General features: G+C 40.4%; 1 protein-coding gene across 11 annotated transcripts in view; it reads left to right on the top strand.

The window, feature by feature from the left end:
• Positions 1 to 19,424, top strand: part of PHF20L1 (PHD finger protein 20 like 1) — an 82,275-nt gene extending 62,851 nt beyond the window's left edge. For 8 of the 11 annotated variants that reach the window (XM_050940686.1, XM_050940685.1, XM_050940695.1 and 5 more), the window contains 7 exons: positions 36 to 200; positions 620 to 801; positions 3,020 to 3,119; positions 7,218 to 7,413; positions 9,704 to 10,076; positions 14,436 to 14,601; positions 17,683 to 19,424. In XM_050940686.1, coding sequence (XP_050796643.1) covers positions 36 to 200; positions 620 to 801; positions 3,020 to 3,119; positions 7,218 to 7,413; positions 9,704 to 10,076; positions 14,436 to 14,601; positions 17,683 to 17,825 — 1,325 coding nt within the window. In that variant the 3' untranslated portion in view covers positions 17,826 to 19,424. The remainder of the gene's footprint in view (positions 1 to 35; positions 201 to 619; positions 802 to 3,019; positions 3,120 to 7,217; positions 7,414 to 9,703; positions 10,077 to 14,435; positions 14,602 to 17,682) is intronic. The other 3 variants (XM_050940688.1, XM_050940690.1, XM_050940694.1) reach the window with 1 other exon arrangement.
• The last annotated feature ends 217 nt before the right edge of the window (positions 19,425 to 19,641 follow it).

The raw sequence follows: 19,641 nt of genomic DNA on the forward strand, positions 1-19,641 counted from the left end.
ACATGAGATAACCAATGTTCATGTTAATTTTGTAGATTATTCGGATTATGAAGATAGTTCTCTTGAGTTTTTGGAAAGGTGCTCCTCTCCACTCACACGTTCTTCTGGGAGCTCTCTGACTCTGCGAAGTATGTTTACAGAGAAGAACACGTCATACCAGTATCCGAGAGCCATTCTGTCTGTTGACCTGAGTGGAGAAAGTAGGTTGGCTGAACAATAGGAAATTTTGTTTTAAAATTTTATATTTCCCAAAGAAGGTGAATTAAAAAGGCCAAATGCAAGCCAAATCATTCACTTTAGGCATAAAAATATGAAACTTTTTATGCTTGTATGTTAAACCAGCGTGTATATACTTTCATGACAGATTGAACAAAACATTTACTCTCCTCATCCTGTTGTGCATTGTGCTGAGCACTGGTTGGATGTTGCCACTCCTACCTCTAAGGTGGCTACATTGCTGTATATACAGTAGAGGTCACCCAGAAGTGTAATCTTCCAACAGTAAATCTGTGAGTGACTTCCGCTATGTGTAGTGCAGGATCATTCATCATCTAAGTCCTAAATTAATGTACAACATTAAATTTGTTTGCATATACAACTTCAGATTTGTTTTTATTAGACCTCTCGGATATGGAGTTCTTAGATGATTCCTCCACGGAAAGCTTATTACTGAGTGGTGATGAATACAATCAGGACTTTGATTCAACCAATTTTGAAGACTCTCAGGATGAAGAAGATGCTCTCAATGAAATTGTTAGATGCATCTGTGAACTGGACGAGGAAAATGGCTTCATGATTCAGGTAATGCACTCACTTGCTCTGCAGTCTATTTTGTGAATTTTTGCCTTTTTGGCATCCCTAAAGTTCTCTATCTATAGAACAGGTAAGAAAAAGGTGGTAGCAGTTAAAGCTTTTTGCATTCCATACAATATCTCTGTTTTTTCTGTGCAGAACCACCTCTCTATGAGTGAGGTTGGTACAGTTTGTGTCCATTCAGTCCTTAGCACCTCTGAATGTGCCAACAGTAGTGGCAGTTGCAGTGATATATTAGAATTGGAAAAAAATCAGAGAAGAGCAACAAAAACGATTAGCGGTATGGAACAACTTCCATTGGAGGAGAGATTAAAACGACTGGGACAGTTCATCTTAGAAAAGAGATGATTAAGGAGGGATATGATAGACATCTGTAAAATCGTAAATGGTGTGAGAACTTGAATAGGGAAATGTTATTTACTCCTTCTCATAACGTAGGAACCAGGGGTCACCCAATAAAATTAATGCACAGCAGGTTTAAAACATAAGGAAGCACTTCTTCACACAGTGCACAGCCAACCTGTGGAACTCCTTGCCAGGGGATGTTACGAAGGCCAAAAGCATAACTGGGTTCAAAAAAGAATTAGCTAAATTCATGGGGGATTGGTCCATCAATGGCTATTAGCCTAGATGTTTAGAAAAACAACCCCATGCTCTGGGTGTCCCTTAACCTCTGACTGCCACAAACTGAGAGTGGACAACAACAGCTGGATCACTTGATAATTGCCCTGTTCATTTCCTCTGAAGCATCTGGCACTAGCCACTGTTGGAAGACAGAATATTAGGCTAGATGGCCATTGGTCTCACCCAGTATGGCTGGTCTTGTGAAGACCGTAGCTTGGTGAATAGATTTTGGGAAAGCATTTGAAGAATATGGGGGCAGTATTGAAAAGGACACAGTGATCTGAGTGAGAAGGATATGAAGGTAGTATCTAGGCTGGCTCCATTGGAAATGAAGTGGATGTGTGGCAGGGAACACAAGAAGAGACCAAGTTGGATAAATAGGTGGAAGCTGAATGATGTAGGCCCTGGAAGAAATGAACAACATAAAAAATGATGAAGAGCTATGGAAGATCTGGAAAAAGGGTTGATGTAGTCATAGTTGTAGGAGAGAGAGAGAGAGAGAGACTGGTGGGTCAGAATGGGTGTCAGTCCAGAGGGGAGAAAGCTGCAGTAGTCAAGGCAGTAGATGTTTAGGACGTGGGCAAGTAATGTAGTCATGTGGACAGAAAGGAAAGAGTGGATTTTAGAGATGTTATGAAGGCAGAACATTTTGGTTAGTGCTTAAATTTATGATAAGGGTGAGGTGGATATTGGCTATTTGCAGTCATGACTGATCTGGGCTTGATTTGAAGGAGCATCGTAGAGCTGAAAGCCTCTATATTCCATCCATTACCAGTCCCCTAAGCTGTCCAGTAGCTATTTTATCTTTAAATATTGCATCGACCCTTTTAAACATAGAGCAGTGTTCATTTCAAAAGTTCCCCATAATTAAATATTATTCCATTCATGTTTTGTTTATTACCAATTTCTAAATTCAACTGGCAATTTAATACTTCCCACACCCAGTCTCAACACAGGTCAATTGGCCAGTCATTCTTGTGCTGCTATGTCCTTGTAACCTTGGTATTGCGCCCTTCCTATTTTTATTTCTACACTTTCTTCATTTTCTTTTTCTTTTAGATTTTTTTTTCATCAGTGCAATATTAAAAATAAACCTTAAGTACTGGAGAGATGCTTTCTAAATGAAAACTGAAGTTTTCTCTTTTTCATTGTTATGCTATGATATATTGCTATATATTTCTATTTTGCAATAGTCCTATTGTAGAATCATAGAATATCAGGGTTGGAAGGGACCTCAGAAGATCATCTAGTCCAACCCCGTGCTCAAAGCAGAACAAATCCTTTATTCTCAGCTACTAAATATTTAGTGCTAAATAACTTATTTTATTATTAAAAAATTGTTATATGTTAAATCCTTGATTTTGTTTTTCAGATTGGAATTTGTGGCCATGGGGTCACTTTCAAAGCTAAAATTATGCTTAATTATGGCTTGTTTTTGCTACAGCAAATACAAATTGCATGAGTATGATACTATAACTCAAGTTGCCTGCTAAAGGAAAGCTGCTGTTCCCTGCATTTTGAAGAGGCTGCAAACAGAACTGACTTACAAATAATGAATTACCTTGTTTCTTTTGGATGGTAGTGTGAAGAATGCCTGTGCTGGCAACATAGTGTATGTATGGGATTATTAGAGGACAGCATTCCAGAGCAGTACATCTGTTATATCTGCAGGGACCCACCAGGTATGAGTTAAATCACTGGTTCATGCAAAATTAATTGTTGTTTTTACTTTTTACATTTTTGCTAAAAACATATGGTATTGTATAAGCATTACTCACAATAGGATTTACCTATTTTTGAGTGTTTGATATACTTTTCTGGATGAGTCTTTTTATAACATTTTCTTCTATTTGGTTCTGCGTGGCAGCTTTCATTTTTCTGTTAAAAAATTCTTAAATTTTGTTCAAAATGTTAACTTACCATTCTCATGAGTTCACGAAAAGTGAGTGCTCTCTTTTCTTATTGAGAATTTACCTCCCACAAAGAGTAGGTTCTTAAAGAGCAGTTCTACTCTGAAAAGTGACTGTTTTGTGTTGAAAAAAAAAAAAATTGTACCTGCCTACTCACCAAATCTGTTCCCTTCTTGTATTTTACTTCTGGGGGAATTCTGCACCTAAAAATTCTACACACAATATTTTAAAATGCTTCAAAATTCTGCATATTTTACTGTTAAAATAACACAATATAATCATGCCAGTTTCAATTATTTTTGTAATTTATTTCAAAATACCTGTCAGCAAGTATGTCTGTAACAATACAAACCAAAAACAAATTCAGGAAATTGTGGTGGTTTTTGTTTGTTTGTTTTTTGTTACAAATAGATTCCTCAGTAGGCATATTAATACAGAACATTTGAGTAATTAATTTAAACTGCAATAAAGAAATTTATTTCCCCACACCCCTCAGAAGCAGCTGAAAGGCTTGCGGTCACAGGTAGGAGCTGAGGGAGAGGGAAGGAGCCTGCGAGTTAACCTGGAGGGTTGTTAGGTTAGAATGAGAGAAGTATGGAACAGGGTAGATTTTTGTTTTGGAGGGGGAGGTTATTAGTGAGTTGGGGAGCCTCCCCCATGCAGACCCAGTCTAGCCTCTCCCATTCAGTCAGACACATCTGCCTGTGTGCCTGCCCCCTGTCCCTATATGTATCTGCAGCCCCCCTGTTCCCAAGTGGCCCTGCACCCCCTCCCATTCAGCCCCTGTCTCAGTGCTGTCAGCCCACTAGCTCCTGAGCCTGCACCCCAGTCTGTCTCCCCAATAGCCTTTCTGAACCCCTGTCTGTGACCCCCTCTCCCCAGCAGCCACATGTGTCCCACTCTTTCTGTATTCCCCCCCAACTTCACATATCTTGTCTCTGGTGCCCTGATGTTTGCAGCTGGCTACTGGATGTCACTGCCTGTCAGTGAGCTGCTGTCTGTTCTGGTGCAACAGTGGCCTCTGGTGGGCAAAATATGGAACTGCACTGCTTCTCGGGCAGAATATCTCTCTGCTCCTCTTCCCTTCGCCCCACCCTCCTTTCTATCTAGGAGATGAGTCATTCAGGATGTCAGCATTTAACACTGGATTGAGCGGATGGGCTGGGTAATGGAGGGTGTTATACTGGAAGGTGTTAATGGCTACCATCAGGCTGGTTCTTTTATCCAAAGGTAATTCTATGCATACTATTTTAGTGTAAGGACTGGCAAGTTTCCATCTAATTTTGTTCTTCTAGTGCTTGTGCATTTCTGTTATGCTGCAGGAGTGTGTACTTCTCGTGCACCATAGCTGGAGAGTTTTCGCTAGCAGCACTTTTAGGGGCGGCCCCTCCCACACCATTGCTTCCTTGTGCTCTGAACCAAGGGTATAAAGAATGGAGCCACTCCACTCATCCTTTAGTTCCTTCTTACTTCCTGTGATGGGTAGTGAGAGCTTTTCTCTGCTTACAGCCTCGTTCCTTTGTGAACAAGGTTGCAATAGTTAGCTTTTACAGAGTGATACTTATTGTTTCGTCCTTTAGAGGTTTCTTTACTCTTTAATCAATTTTATTTTGATTTCTGTGGATCTAACTGGCTTCTGGGACTTGCCCAGTACCAGGGGAGCCTATGTGAAGGTCCCCTTTTTTAAGCCCCATTCCAGCTGTCATCTGCAAGTGCCTGTCGGTAACCTGCACTCTCCACTGTTTAAAGTGCTTGGGCAAGGGTCATGTTAGAGACCCAGTATAACAACACCAGTGGCCTATGCAGCTATGAGAGATGTATTGTATTTTTCAGTACCGACCTCACCACTGATTCAGGGCAAAGATGCTCCAGCAGCCCTGTTCCAGGTGCCACACTTAACGGCACTGACGGTAGGGTCTGTTATGACCTCATCTGTCTCAGGTCCAGTACCCATTCATCTGCCTCCTCCATGACAATATCTAAACCTCCATGTCATCGCACAGTACTGATAGCTGGGAAGCCTTCAGTGCTTCCTCATAGACTTTAAGGCCAGAAAGGGCCATCATGATCATCTATTCTAGTCTGATCTCTTGCATATCTCACCCACTCTCTTCTGTAATAGACTCATAACCTCTGGCTGAGTTACTGAAGTCCCCAAATCATGATTTAAAGACTTCAAGTTACAGAGAATCCACCATTTACACTAGTTTAAACCTGCAAGTGACCCATGTCCTGTGCTGCAGAGGAAGGCAAAAAACTCCAGGGTCTCTGTCAGTCAGACCTGTGGAAAAATTCCTTCCTGCTGGAAGCCAGTTAAAACCCTAAGCATGTGAGCAAGATCCACTAGTCAGACACGTGGGAAAGTATTTGCTGTAGTAAATCGGAACGCTCCCCATCGCTGGCCATTAGAGAGATTTGCTGTTAGCAGTTGTAGATCAGTTACATGCCATTGTAGGAAATCTCATTATACCAACCCCTCTGTGCACTTGTCACGCCACACTGCGTCTGAAAGGTGTAAACTGATGCAATAGCTACAAGCTGAAGCTAGACAAATTCAGACTAGAAATAAAGTGTACATTTTTAGCAGCGAGAGTAATTAACCATTGGAACAATTTACCAAGGGTTGTGGTGGATTCGCCATCACTCACCATTTTTAAATCAAGATGGGATGTTTTTCTAAAAGACCTGTTCTAGGGATTATGTTGGAAGTTCTATGCCTGTGTTACCCAGGAGGTCAACCTAGATGATCACAATGATCCTTTTGGCCTTGGAATCGATGACAGTGTCTTGGGGGTCATCAGCAGTGTAATGGATGTATGCAAGCAGTTGAAGGAAAAAAACACAGACACTCGTTTTCTTGTAATTGCTATTCTTTGAGATGCGTTGCATATGTCCATTGCATGGCCCATCCTCAGACTCAAAGCACTAGCGTCTATAATCGGGATCCCAGGGCAAAGGAACTCAAGGATGGTTGGGGTGACTTTATATCCTCAGTTCAGAGCATGAGGAACGCAAAGAATGGGCAGGGCCTCCCCTCCAGGTACTACTAGGGAAAACACTCCAACACCTTGCTGTGACGTGCATATTTGCAGCGTGTTGGACACACAACACATTTCAAAGAACAACAGTAACGAAGGTGAGTAACTATTTTTAACAGTTGTTGAGTGGAAGTACTGTATAGTTCTGGGAACAATTAGGGATACAATTATTTTTATGATTATTAAATGGGTATAAAAGTAAGATGATTAGTTAAGTTACTTAGGGTTCACTCATACCTGTGGTTTAGAAACAGAAGTCACCAGACTGGATCAGACCTAAAGTTCATCTGGTCCAGTATCTGTCTCTGACAGAGGTCAGTATGAGATATTTCAGAGGAAAGTGTAGAATCCTGCTGTAAATTCTGATCTAAAGAGTAGATTGTCTTGCTCTGAAGTACCAGGTTTAATGGCTTTTCAAAATTTTTGTTGTTAATTATCATAACTCTGGATATTCTTGATATCCATTTAAATGTCCCATCTCTTTTTGAATCTTAAGTTCTTGGTATCTTACATTATCTTTTCAATAAGCAGGTATCTTTTTAGAAAAGACCATTATAATTCAAAACGTTAATTTCAAATTCAGTTCGCAGGTGTCTCGTGGTATAGAACGTTTTTACTTCTTCGCGCTTGAGTGCTGAGTTGATTTGTTTGATTTTCTTTTAAAATGTCATTTATAGAAGTCAGAGGATATACTGTGTCATATACTAGGTGATGTGAATTTTGTTGAAAACCCATGATTAAAGAAAGGATGTCAGAAGATATTTTAAGGATAACACTCCTGACTGTTGTTGTCACTTCTGGAAAATAAATTCTGATCGTTGTTTACCCATAGGTCAGAGATGGAGTGCCAAATATCTTTACGATAAGGACTGGTTGAACAATGGGCATATGTGTGGATTATCATTTTTAAAAGAAAACTACTCTCACCTTAATGCCAAAAAGATAGTGTCAACACACCACCTGCTGGCTGACGTGTATGGTGTAACTGAAATTCTACATGGACTGCAGCTGAAGATTGGGATACTAAAGTAAGTGTGGGTCTGGTGTTTCCTCCCCATCTGTGTTCCCTTAGATAGAGGAAGTGAGAGCCCAGTGTGTATGTCAAGATGATTTTCATTTTAACTTCTATTGTAAAGACCAAACAGATGCATATCAGTACACATTTAGGCAGTGTGTTCTTGAAAATGTTATGGCACAATTTGAATTGTTTGAATAGATGATGATGCATTCTGGAGCTCACTCTGTGACAGGGCATAAGCTGGGTTCCTCTTCTTCCTCTCAGCTCAGTGAGGAGGAATCCAGGGTCTGTACTTCTTGACAAAGCCTGAGGGGGGGAAATAAAATATTGCTAAGTGGGAATATAATTGTTTTCTCCATTAAACACTGGAATGTGAATTTGTGTTCCTATTATTGACTGTTGTTGTTGATGAATACTGAGACAAAGGAAAAATATTTGAAGAGGCTAAAGACTATATTTTTTATCCAAAAGTTGCATGTGGTAATATCCGTGAAATCCAGTTTGAAAGTGAAATGAAGTCTTCTGCACTTCTAAATCTGCTACCTGCAATCTATTCCCCCTGAAAGTCCTTAATAAATAGTATTACATTAATTCTCTTAAATATTTGTGTGAAGTTGGGAATTACTATGCCAATTTTACAGAAGGGGAAACTGTGTCACAGATTGGTTGTTACTTGCTCAAGGTCCAACAATGAATCGGTACAGAACAGAGCTCAGATCTCCATTGCTGTACTTCAGCTAGTAGACCGTGCTTTGTCTCTGAACAATCGTTATGTGGTTGTCTAATTTGGGATATAGTAATTTTTTCAAAGGCCTGAATGTATAACATTCTCTTTTTTATAATTTTCTAATTATGCTTTCACTGTACAGTTTACTGGTCCAGTCATGCCAGGCGATGGAAACCCTCAGTGATGAGCTGCCAAAATATTAACAACAGGTTCCCTCCTCCTCACCCCACAAGGGAGTCGTGCCCCCCACCCTCCAGGACTCCTGCCCCATCCAACCCCCCACTTTCCTTGATGCCCCCCCGGGACCCCTGCCCCATCCACCCCCCTTCCCTGTCCCCTGACTACCCCCTGCCGCCCCATCCAACCCCTCCTCTCATTCCTGATTGTCCCCCGGGACTCTTGCCCCATCCAACCACCCCTTCCCCAAGTCCCATGACCACCCCTGGAATCCCTGTCGCTGACTACCCCCCGCCACCCCATCCAACCCCTGCTTCTTCCTGACTGCCCCTCCAGCACCCTTGCCCCCATTCAATCCCCCTATTCCCTGCCCTCTGATCGCCCCACCCCTATCCACCCCCTCACAATCCCCCAAACTCCCCTGCTCTCTTCCAACACCCCCTCCCTGCCCCCTTACCGCACTGCCTGGAGCCGCGGGGCCGGGACCAGCGCTGGCACCGCGGGGCTGGGGCCGGGCCGGGCCGGAGCTGCAACCACGTGGCCGGGCCCAGCGCCGGCGCTGCGGGGGCCGAGTCGGAGCCACGGGGCTGAAGCTGGGGGCATTCGGCGGGGACCGGGACAGGACAGGGCTAGTGGCTGCTCGGCCAGGACCAGGAGCCGGGCCGGAGGGAGCCACGGGGCCAGAGCCAGGGGCACTCGGCTGGGACCGGGACCGGGCTGGGGCTAGGGGCACTCGGCCGGGGTTGCCGGCCTGGAGGGAGCCGCTTGCCGGGACCAGGAGCTGGGCTGGAGGGAGCCGCTGAGCCGGCCGCACCTCCTCTCCCCCTCCCTCGTACCCCAGCTTACCTGGGTGCTTGCTGCTTGTTCAGGCTTCCCGCAAACATCTGATTGGCGGGAAGCAGGGGAAGGGCAGGAGAAGGGGGCGGAGCATTCAGGAGAAGCGGGAGAAGTGAGCTTGGGCCGGGGCGGAGTGCCAGAACTTTTGTTAAATAAAGCCCTTATAGAACTAGTTGTCCTGGAACAACCGGTTCTAAAAGGCCTTCTAAATTTAACAACCGGTTCCTGCGAACTGGTGCGAACCAGCTCAAGCTCACCATTGGAAACCCTCCATTTCAATGGCAGTTGATAGTGCTCAGCACCTGACAGGGTTGGACACTTTAGGAGCATTAGCGTTTTTGTTTTATCATAACACACTTATTAAAGATGACCAGGGCAAACTGGATTTACCGAAAATTAAGAGGTCCACAACAATGCGGGATGAAACATTTGGCAATGATGTTCCACTAAAAAATTGCCTATTAATGTAAATACAGTTCAGCCAAAATGAGAATTTTAGAAGATTTCATTGCTGAAAGTGATTGTTCTGTACTAAATTTTCTTCTCCTCTTCTTTCCAGAAATACACATCACCCTGATCTTCATCTTTGGGCTTGCTCAGGGGTGCGAAAAGAGCAAGAGCAAGTGACATTTGGCGTAGAGAAGAAAATAGTGACTTTGCCAGATACTGTTAATCCATCTGAAAGGACATGTCACAATCAAAGCCATAAAGAACCACCCCCTAGCTTACCGCAGAAGATGGAAGAAACATATATTATAAGCGAGCACAGTTACCAGAAACCACAGAGTTTTGGTCAGGACTGCAAATCAGTTACTGACCCCGTGAGCTCAGATGATGAAGATATGAGTAGTTTTGAGGAAGATCAGGAATTTTGTTCAGATGATAAAAACTGTTTGCAATATTCTTTAAAAGAAGATGGCATGAGTGAGCAGGTAAAACTCGTTGTTCATGTGTATAGACTGAGTTTAAACAAGATCAAACTCATAAAATAGTTAGAAATGCTTGCCCATTACTGAATTATCAACTGATGCATGTTCTATTGGTAGGCAGATGGATCAGTACAACCCACTTAAAATGAAATTCAATGTAGTGAAACTCGTTATGGTGAAGTAGGTTGGATTTAGATTGTTGCAGTTCAGTGTTGATAAATGCGAAGTAATGCACACTGGAAGACATAATCCCTGCTATACATATGAAATGATGGGGTCTAAATTAGCTGTTACCACTCAAGAAAGATCTTAGAGTCATTGTGGATAGTTCACTGAAAACATCCACTCAATGTGCATTAGCAGTCAAAAAGGGGAACAGAATGTTGGGAATCATTAAGAAAGGGATAGATAATAAGACAGAAAATATCATAGTGCCTCTATATAAATCCATGGTACTCCTACACCTTGAATACTGCAGGCAGATGTGGTTGCCCCATCTCAAAAAAGATATATTCAAATTGGAAAAGGTTCAGAAAAGGGCAACAAAAATTATTAGGGGTATGGAATGGCTTCCATATTGAGGATAGGTTAATAAGACTGGAACTTTTCAGCTTGGGAAAGAGACGACTAAAGGGGGATCTGATTGAAGTCTATAAAATCATGACTAATATGGAGAAAGTAAGTAAATATTTACAGCTTCTCGTAACATAAGAACCTAGGAGTCACCAAATAAAATTAATAGGCATCAGGTTTAAAACAAACAAAAGGAAGTATTTTTTCACACAACACACAATTAACCTGTGGAACTCCTTACCAGAAGTGGTTGTGAAGGCCAAGACTATAACAGGGTTCAAAAAAGAACTAGATAAGTTCATGGAGGATAGGTCATTATTAGCCAGGATGGGCTGGGATGGTGTCCCTAGCCTCTGTTTGCCAGAAGGTAGGAATGAGCAACGGGATGCATCACTTGATGATTACCTGTTCTGTTGATTCCATCTGGAACACCTGGCATTCGCCACTGTCGGAAGACATGATACTGTGCTAGATCGACCTTTGGTCTGACCCATTATGGCCGTTCTTATGTTCTTAATTCATTACTTGCAGATTTGTAAACCCAGCTACAGTGGATTTCTGCTTATAGGGAGGTAGTTCTGTGAATATAACTAAGTTGTTCCAGTACATCTGGATTTTTTGTATGCAAGGAAAGTTTGTGGTTGCACTTTTTTTTTTTTTTTCCATTTGAAAGATTCTGCTGGTTTGAGAGAGATTCTCTGTATTTAAAATGAGGAGCATAAGCGGAACCTGTTGTCTTTCTCGTAACAGAAGAAATTGGTTGAAGACCAAATTGTTAGTTTCTCTCTGTTGTCCTTAAGTCTTTAACAGTTTTAAAAACCTGGATTTCTAATTATATTTACTGTTTGTCTGTATTTTTCTTTTAACCCCAAACTTCCCCCCAGAATTCAGTCATATAGGGTAATAATTAACTAAGCTTGTTTCTGCTCATGTAAAGATTTCTAACAAATGTTTTAGTCAGAGTACTTTGAAATGTAAATCCCATAATATATACAGTGCTGATTTTTCTGTAGCTTTATCTTAGTGATGCTATAGTAAAGGTTATGCCCACACCTCTAACCGTTTTTGGTTGCTTGTAACTTCCTGATACCATTGCTTTGGGCATGAGGGCTGAAAGTGTCTGGTTTTATTCTAGAAACTCTTTTTTAAAAAAAAAAGTGAGCTTTTTGAGTTACCTAAGTATTTGAAAATAAATAAAACACTTAGACTTACTCACCCACTTGTCTCCCCCATTAAAAAAAATTATTCAGATACTTTTTTTTTTTCTTGGTACTTTGGTGTCACAAACATAGGTTGTTATTAAAGGTGGCACATAAGTTATATATTTTATAATGAAAAACTCCAGTTCACCTTGTTTTGGAGTTAATTGATTATTAAATAGTATAGTTTACATATTGAGTGTGTGCAGTAAGGACACATGCAGCAATATGAAATATTACTGAATAGTGTCATATCTTGGAAAAACAATCCATATATCCATTTATGCAGAATTCAGATTTCCTTGGGAATCTCAGCTAAGACTTTACTGACTTTTGTTTACCCCTTATTAGGAAGGGGAGCCTGTTGGGTCAGCTAGTCCTTTCCTTTTCACTACTTTCACAGAACCATAGAGTACTTTTCATTTGGGACTCCATAATTGTTGTTTGGCACATATCAGCCCCTGACCTTCCTCTGCTTCATAGCTGTTTGTCTAACTTTACTGTACTTAGTATTAAATGAGGTTGATGGCTGGGGCCGGCCGGCCAGTTAAGGCGGTTTAACTCCCTATTTCCTATGTAAACCATTTTGCATTTATCCTAATTTTGATTTCAGCTGTTTTCAAGTTGGCTTGAGACACGATTTGAATTATTTGTAACTGTTTTGAACTAACTCAAGAGCAGCTATATTTGCTACAGCCCTCCTCTCCACCCTTGTTCCTCAAACCCTTAACTGTGCCTTGGCAGTGTCCCTCCTAAACTATTGCAACCTTTGGCCTTTCAGATTCTTGTTTCCACGTCTCCAGTCTATGCACAGTTCTACTGCCGATCTTCTCTTTCACACACTCAGATGATATCCAATGTTGAGTCCCCTTTTATTAGTTCTGTTTCTCCTTAAACATCATAGGTTGTTTCTAAATTACAAAACGCTTTGGGGGTGGGTGGGTCCTTAGTTTTGCTTATTTGTTTCAGTGTTACAGGGGGCTGGAGGAGGTCTTGAAAATTGCCAAAAAATGAAGAGCTCTGTGTAGCTTGGAAGTTTCTCTCTTTGACCAACAGAAGTTGGTCCCATTAAAGATATTACCTCACCCACCGTGTCTCACCAAAACATGTTCTGTCATTTATGGACAGCCCCTGACATGGTTTCCTCACTCCTGACTCTTAAGTCTTTACACGACCCTGTCCCGCCCTACACATTTCCATCATGTTTCTTTTGTATCCTTCTCCACCAAATGTTTCTTGTGCACGGCTTCTTACTACTAGAATGCCCTCCCTGTTCTCACGTGTCATGTAGGTCCCCCTCATTTGTTTTTATGCCAACAATTTTTGTTTACTTAAATAGCTCGTCCCCCTTGCAAGTGTTAATCCTAGTATGTCATCTCCAGGAACCACCCATAGATCCTTCCAGCAAAAGCAGGGAAGTCCAGATTTGGTGGTATTCATATTCCTAAAGCTTAAGAAAAACAAGCAGAAAACTTCTTTGTTTAATAAATCATTTCAGGCCACTTTTGCAGGGAAAAAAAACTTTTCAGATGCAAAATAGTCTCAAGAATGTGGGTTTCTCAAACAGTTCTATCAATATATTTATAATACTGTTCACTCCTTTCTGTGGCAGCTGGCTTGCACTGATCATGACTAACAAGTGAACTATCAAACTAGCACTGTCTTTGAATTTCTGTCTGTGAAATGCAATAATCAGCGATAGTCAGACAGCTTCAGTATATGTAGGATTATAGGATTCTGCGATTAAAATCAACTGTTTTTATAAATTTATGGTAATTGTTCTTCTAGTTCATCCCATTGAGCTGTTAAATCAGGTATCCTGTCTTTGGTCATAGCTATTACCTGAGACTTCACAGGAATGTACCTGACATATTATTATAGAATAATACACATGGGAAGAAAACAATTAGATTTGCTTTTAGTTCTCATAACTATACGTGTTACTGGTCACACAATTATGTGGCCCCTTGTAATACTCCAGCCATGTGATCTAACTGTGTTAGCAAGTTACACAGTAGTCTGAAGAAGGAATGTACTTTTGTCATAAATCTATCAGTATGCTATGCTAAATTTAACAGGTGAACTTTGGGATTTTAGATATAATTCCATTTTTGTATTTTCACTTCATCCTCTATTGGACAGCAAACACACAAAAAATCCTGTACTCTTGCTTGAATTGGATAATGGCTCACTGGTGCGTTCAGCACTTCATGAATTAAGAGTTAGAAGTTTATGTAGCAGAGTGGTGAGACGTGAGCCACTCTTGTACTCAGTTCAGTGCAAGATCTTGTGAATTTAACACTACCTCCCATGCTTTCAGCTACCACTCTTCTGTCTCTGTGATAATCCTGAAAGCTAGCTGTACTCATTTGTTTGACATTTGTATTGCACTTGTTCTCCACTAATGTTCTTAAAAACTACATACCAATATACATGTTTTCGTTTTTGTGAAATAGTGGTACAGTTAAAAACTCCATCATTCAGGGCATTTGTACCAAGTATTGAAATCAAAACCAGAATCCAAGCGGTAAATTGAGAATAAAGCATTTATTAAATGCTAACTTTGTTGCTTTTTGTTGGTCCTAAGGAGAAGAACGCTGCTGAAGGAAATGTGGTGTGTGCTTGTAATGAAAAAAAAGGATCAGAAGAACAAGTGGATTCACATCTTCAATGGCAGCTAAATCTCCTGACCCACATAGAGAATGTACAGAATGAAGTCACCAGCAGAATGGACCTTATTGAAAAGGAAGTTGATGGTAATTACGTTGTTACGAAGTATTGACGTTAATCTGTATAGCGCTTTGAACATTCAAAGCATTAAATGAACAGTAAGTCTCCCATTACCTCATCTTGTAGATGACTAAGACAGTGATTAAGGCCCAAATTTTCAAAGGTATTTATAATTTTGGGTGTCCTGGGACACCCAAAGTCTGATTTTTCAGAGATATCGTGCCTCTGCAGCATCCACTGAGGTAATAAGTATTCAGAATGTCTGAAGTCAAGCCTAGGCTTGCAGCATTAACAGTCATTCAAAAACTTGGGCCACTGTGAGACCATGAAGTAGCAGGCTCCTGCTCCCATGCTCTGCCTACTAATCCTCATCATCTCCTGAAGTTGATAGTATTTGTTGGGGCAATAGTATCAATCAGTTACATGAGGAGGAGAAAAGAAGTCTTCATCTTCAACTGTGGTTTACAAACTAACTAGTAATAGCCTGGATTAAGGCAGCAGACCAGGCTTCATAACAACAAATTCACACAAAGATTATGCAGTGGAACTAGTGTTGTAGTAGATGAATGCATTTGGTTTTCACTAGGGCTGTAAACTAACTGCTGTTAATGCCTGCAGTTAACTGGAAACAAAATTAACATGTTCATTTTTTAAATGCGTTAATCGCATACCTCTGGGCAGAGTGGGAGGGTGAAGCCCCAGCCCAGAGCTCCAGGCGTGGCAGCAGAGTCTGAAGCTCTGAGCTCCAAGCCTATATTTGAAAATGCAGAAAACTTTGAAAAATTTTAAATGGTATGCAGTTATTGTTTAACAGTGTGATTAAAACTGCAATTAATTGCTATTAATTTTTTAATCGCTTGACAGCCCTAGTTTTCACATGTAGACGCTCACTTCACAAATGAAGAGAGTTTGAACAAAGTGTAGTTATTGTGTCCTTAATTATTTCTTACCTAAAACAAAATAGTGTTAGCCCTGATGGAATGTTTATGATCAGACTCTTGCCATCCCTCTTTTTTATGAGCACTGAAATTCACCCAGAAGTTAGTGTAGTAGCCGTGTTAGTCTGTATCCACAAAAAGAATAGGAGTACTTGTGGGCTCAGACTAACAAATTTATTATAGCATAAGCTTTCGTGGGCTACAGCTCACTTCATCGGATGCATGTAGTGGAAAATACAAAAGGAAGACACACACACACACACACACCCGTGAAACAATGGGTGTTACCATACACATTATAAGGCGAGTGATCAGTTACACAACAAAAACACTAATCCAGGAACCTATTCTTGCAACAAAGCCCATTGCCAACTCTGTCCACATATCTATTCAGGGGATACCATCATAGGACTCTAATCACATAAGCCACGCCATCAGAGGCTCGTTCACCTGCACATCTACCAATGTGAAATATTCCATGAGCATTGGCCTGCTAAAACCAGGGTTGTGAGTTCAAACTTTGAGGAGGTCACTTAGGGATCTGAGACAAAAATCAGTACTTGGTCCTGGTAGTGAAGATAGGTATATCTCCAATTATATGTATGTGCCAGTAATGCCCTTCTGCCATGTACATTGGCCAAACCAGACAGTCTCTATGTAAAACAATAATTGGACACAAATCAGACGTCAAGAATTATAACATTCAAAAACCAGTTGGAGAACACTTCAACCTCCCTGGCCACTCGATTACAGACCTAAAAGTCGCAATATTACAACAAAAAAACCTTCAAAAACAGACTTCAAGGAGAGACTGCTGTATTGGAATTAATTTGCACATTGGACACCATTATATTAGGTTTGAATAAAAACTGGGAGTGGATGGGCCATTACACAAAGTAAAACTATTTCCCTGTGCTTATCTCCTCCCCCTCGCCCCCCCACTCCAGTTCCTCATATCTCCTTGTCAAGTGCTGGAAATGGGCCATTTTCATTACCACTACAAACAGTTGTTATTTTTCTCTCCCGCTGACAACAGCTCACCTTAACTGATCACTCTCCTTATAATGTGTATGGTAACATCCATTGTTTCATGTTCCCTGTGTGTGTATATATATCTCTTCCTTCTGTATTTTCCACTACATGCATCCGATGAAGTGAGCTGTAGCCCACGAAAGCTTATGCTACAATAAATTTGTTAGTCTCTAAGGTGCCACAAGTACTCTTGTTCTTTTTTCAGAAGTTATAGTGTTTCGATTCTGAAAGTGGCTGTCTAAAAATGGAACCACATTATATCACCTGCTCCCTGTTTTTGTTTAGTGATACGTTAAAGTTAGTGACAGAGGTGAGTCTTCACAGCCTTTTATTCCTGTTGAGTTTTTACTACTGCAGAACGGTGACAGCAGAGACAGGGAGCTGGAGTCTCTTCTTTGTATGTGTATGATCAACACATTGTTGACTAATTTGTCCCAACATACCTTTATATTACTGGAATTTAGCTGTCAAGGCAATTGGAAGGATTAATAAGGGGAACCACTTTAAACTGCTTAAAAGAATAAAAATTTCCATGGAGCACTGAATTATTTGGTTCTTCAGAAAATATATCTGCATTTAAATAATGATCTGAGTATCTGTAAGTTGCACCTTCATATTAATGATGCATATGGCAGAGGTATGCTCCATTTTATGCAAATTACCTGCTGCCCTCAGGCTTGGTAAGTTGGCTGCATTTACAAGGATAGGTGCTGGTCCATGTTCAATAGCATACGGGAGAAGTAGGTTTGGAAAGGGTATGAGCCTAAAAGCCCAAATACAGAATGTCTAGTAACAAGTAGTGTAAGTATTCTGAATTTTTATAATAGGCTGCTCTTCATCTGGGCAGTGAATTTGGCCATGAAATATTCTGAGGTGCATCATTGGCAGTCTCACACCTGGTTTGCATGGAGCCATGGGTGGGGCACAATAGCCATTTAAATTTTGGTTGACAAGTTAGGACCAAATCCTAGTCAGGTTGAAGTCCTCAAGTATTTTGCCACTGACTTTAGTGGCACTAAGATATGGCCCTTACTGCATTTCAACACACCTAGATGTGGAGGGTTGAGCACTCTTTTTCCAAAGATCCCTTTCTAATCAAACTCCTTTTTTTCTTTTTTAACATTTTTCTCGATATAGTTTTAGAAAGTTGGCTTGACTTCACTGGAGAGCTGGAACCGCCAGATCCTCTTGCAAGACTGCCTCAACTCAAGCGACGTATCAAACAGCTCTTAATTGACATGGGGAAAGTACAGCAAATAGCCGCGCTGTGCTCTGTATGACAAAAGGAAGAATAAAGGAATAAAAATAGGTTCTCTGCAGTGATTTTTCTTATTAGCTACAAGACTGGCAGGAGGACAGCAAAAAGCTGGAAATTTGTCTGGTTCTATGCTGATTACATTTTTAGCCTGACGCTTTGGAGAAAGGAAAGGAAATCTAGAGTAAGGAAATTGACACTGAAAAGCTAAATACGCTATGTTCAAGTTGCAAATTACAATGTCACATATTGAGGAACAGTGATATGGTCTACAATATGACAAATAAGACGTGAAGTGGCAGAATTTCACCTTCAGGTCATACAAGAAGGTTCCAGAAATCTCTGCAATGGAAGATGCTATAATTTTGTAGTCAGTAGCAGAAAGAGCCAAACTAAAACGTCAGTGGGAAAAACATACATCCGTAATTATTTTTTCTCCCATTGCTAGTGAAAATACAGACACAGAGAGATCCATATCCTCTCTACAGTTGGTCCACCCCCAAAGTTTTAGGCAGATAACCGATCTTTTGCAGCCGATGAACTATTTCTTGTCTAATTAGTGTTATTCAGGAAAATGAAAACATTTGCTTCACTTTTGAAAGAAACCGTATGTGGTGGTCTCCTTATAAATTATTTTTTTTTTAAATGGAAATCCTCATTACAGCACCCTTAGGCTCTTTTAAAAATGTAAGTGGCAAACAGTGGTCAGATGTGCCAAATAATACTAAAACCACTGGGATGACAGTTGGAAGATATTGAAATATCTGAAGAGTTTTTTTCAAAGTTCTACCTGGTGCCAGCAATCCATCCAAAATTGTATCTAGTTTATATTTTTTTACGTTCTATTGCAGTATTCAGGATTCAAAGTACATTTTTGTCCTGGATAGTTCAGCTTGGTATTAGCCCTCTGAATCTTTACCGACCTCATCTGGGATGAGGAATGACAAGAGCAGAAAAATTGCTTGTTTGTGGCTGTGAATTACTAAACCACTAGATTGAATATCGCAAAGATGCATTATCTAAAATGTTTTTATAAAACTTTTAGCTTCAGTCATAAGTGAGTAAAACATCATGAAACCAAAGGCAACCTAGTTGCTCTGTTAGCTCTTGCTGGATTTTGAGCGCAGGACCTTCTCTTTGCCTGTGCTCATGTAAGTTGTCACTGCACCCAGTGCTACATATGCATGTGTAGGTATATGTGTATATACACGCACATTCATATGTACATACTATATACATATTTATATCTACACATGTCTAGTTTTATTACTATAGACTATAAGAACTGGTGGTTAACATGAAATGTTACCTTTTAACATGCAGTTTATAAAATTGAAAATAATGTATGTACAGGTTTTGGAATTTGTAAAATATGACTGTTAAAAGGAGGCTATTTAATTGATGACATAAGATACTTGAACATTTTATGCCTCACAACTGTTTATCAGTTCTAGTTTTCTGTATAAATGCATTTTAGAACCGATAGACAGTAAACTTGAATTTACCTTTTGATAAGAGTACAAGCCACTGTACATTCAAAAATTATTTAAATTTGCAAACACACTGTTCTATATGTAAGGTACTGTATGTAAAACTGTTTATTAAAACTATTCTGCATACTCTACATTTTCCACTTTTCTTCCTGTCCTATACAGAAATGTAAAAAAGTGATTAAAATAATGTACAGACCATAAACAACTCGAATTTTTTGAATGCCTGTTGAGGATTCAGACAGTTGAAAAATGTGCCAAAGATGGATTGTGTACAAAAGATGTTGAAACTAGTGTTTTGAACTTTTATCATAAAACCATTATTGAGAGAGAAAGTAGCATGCCCGGGTG

The sequence above is a fragment of the Gopherus flavomarginatus genome, chromosome 2, assembly GCF_025201925.1.
Source record: "Gopherus flavomarginatus isolate rGopFla2 chromosome 2, rGopFla2.mat.asm, whole genome shotgun sequence".
Classification (NCBI taxonomy): domain Eukaryota; kingdom Metazoa; phylum Chordata; order Testudines; family Testudinidae; genus Gopherus; species Gopherus flavomarginatus.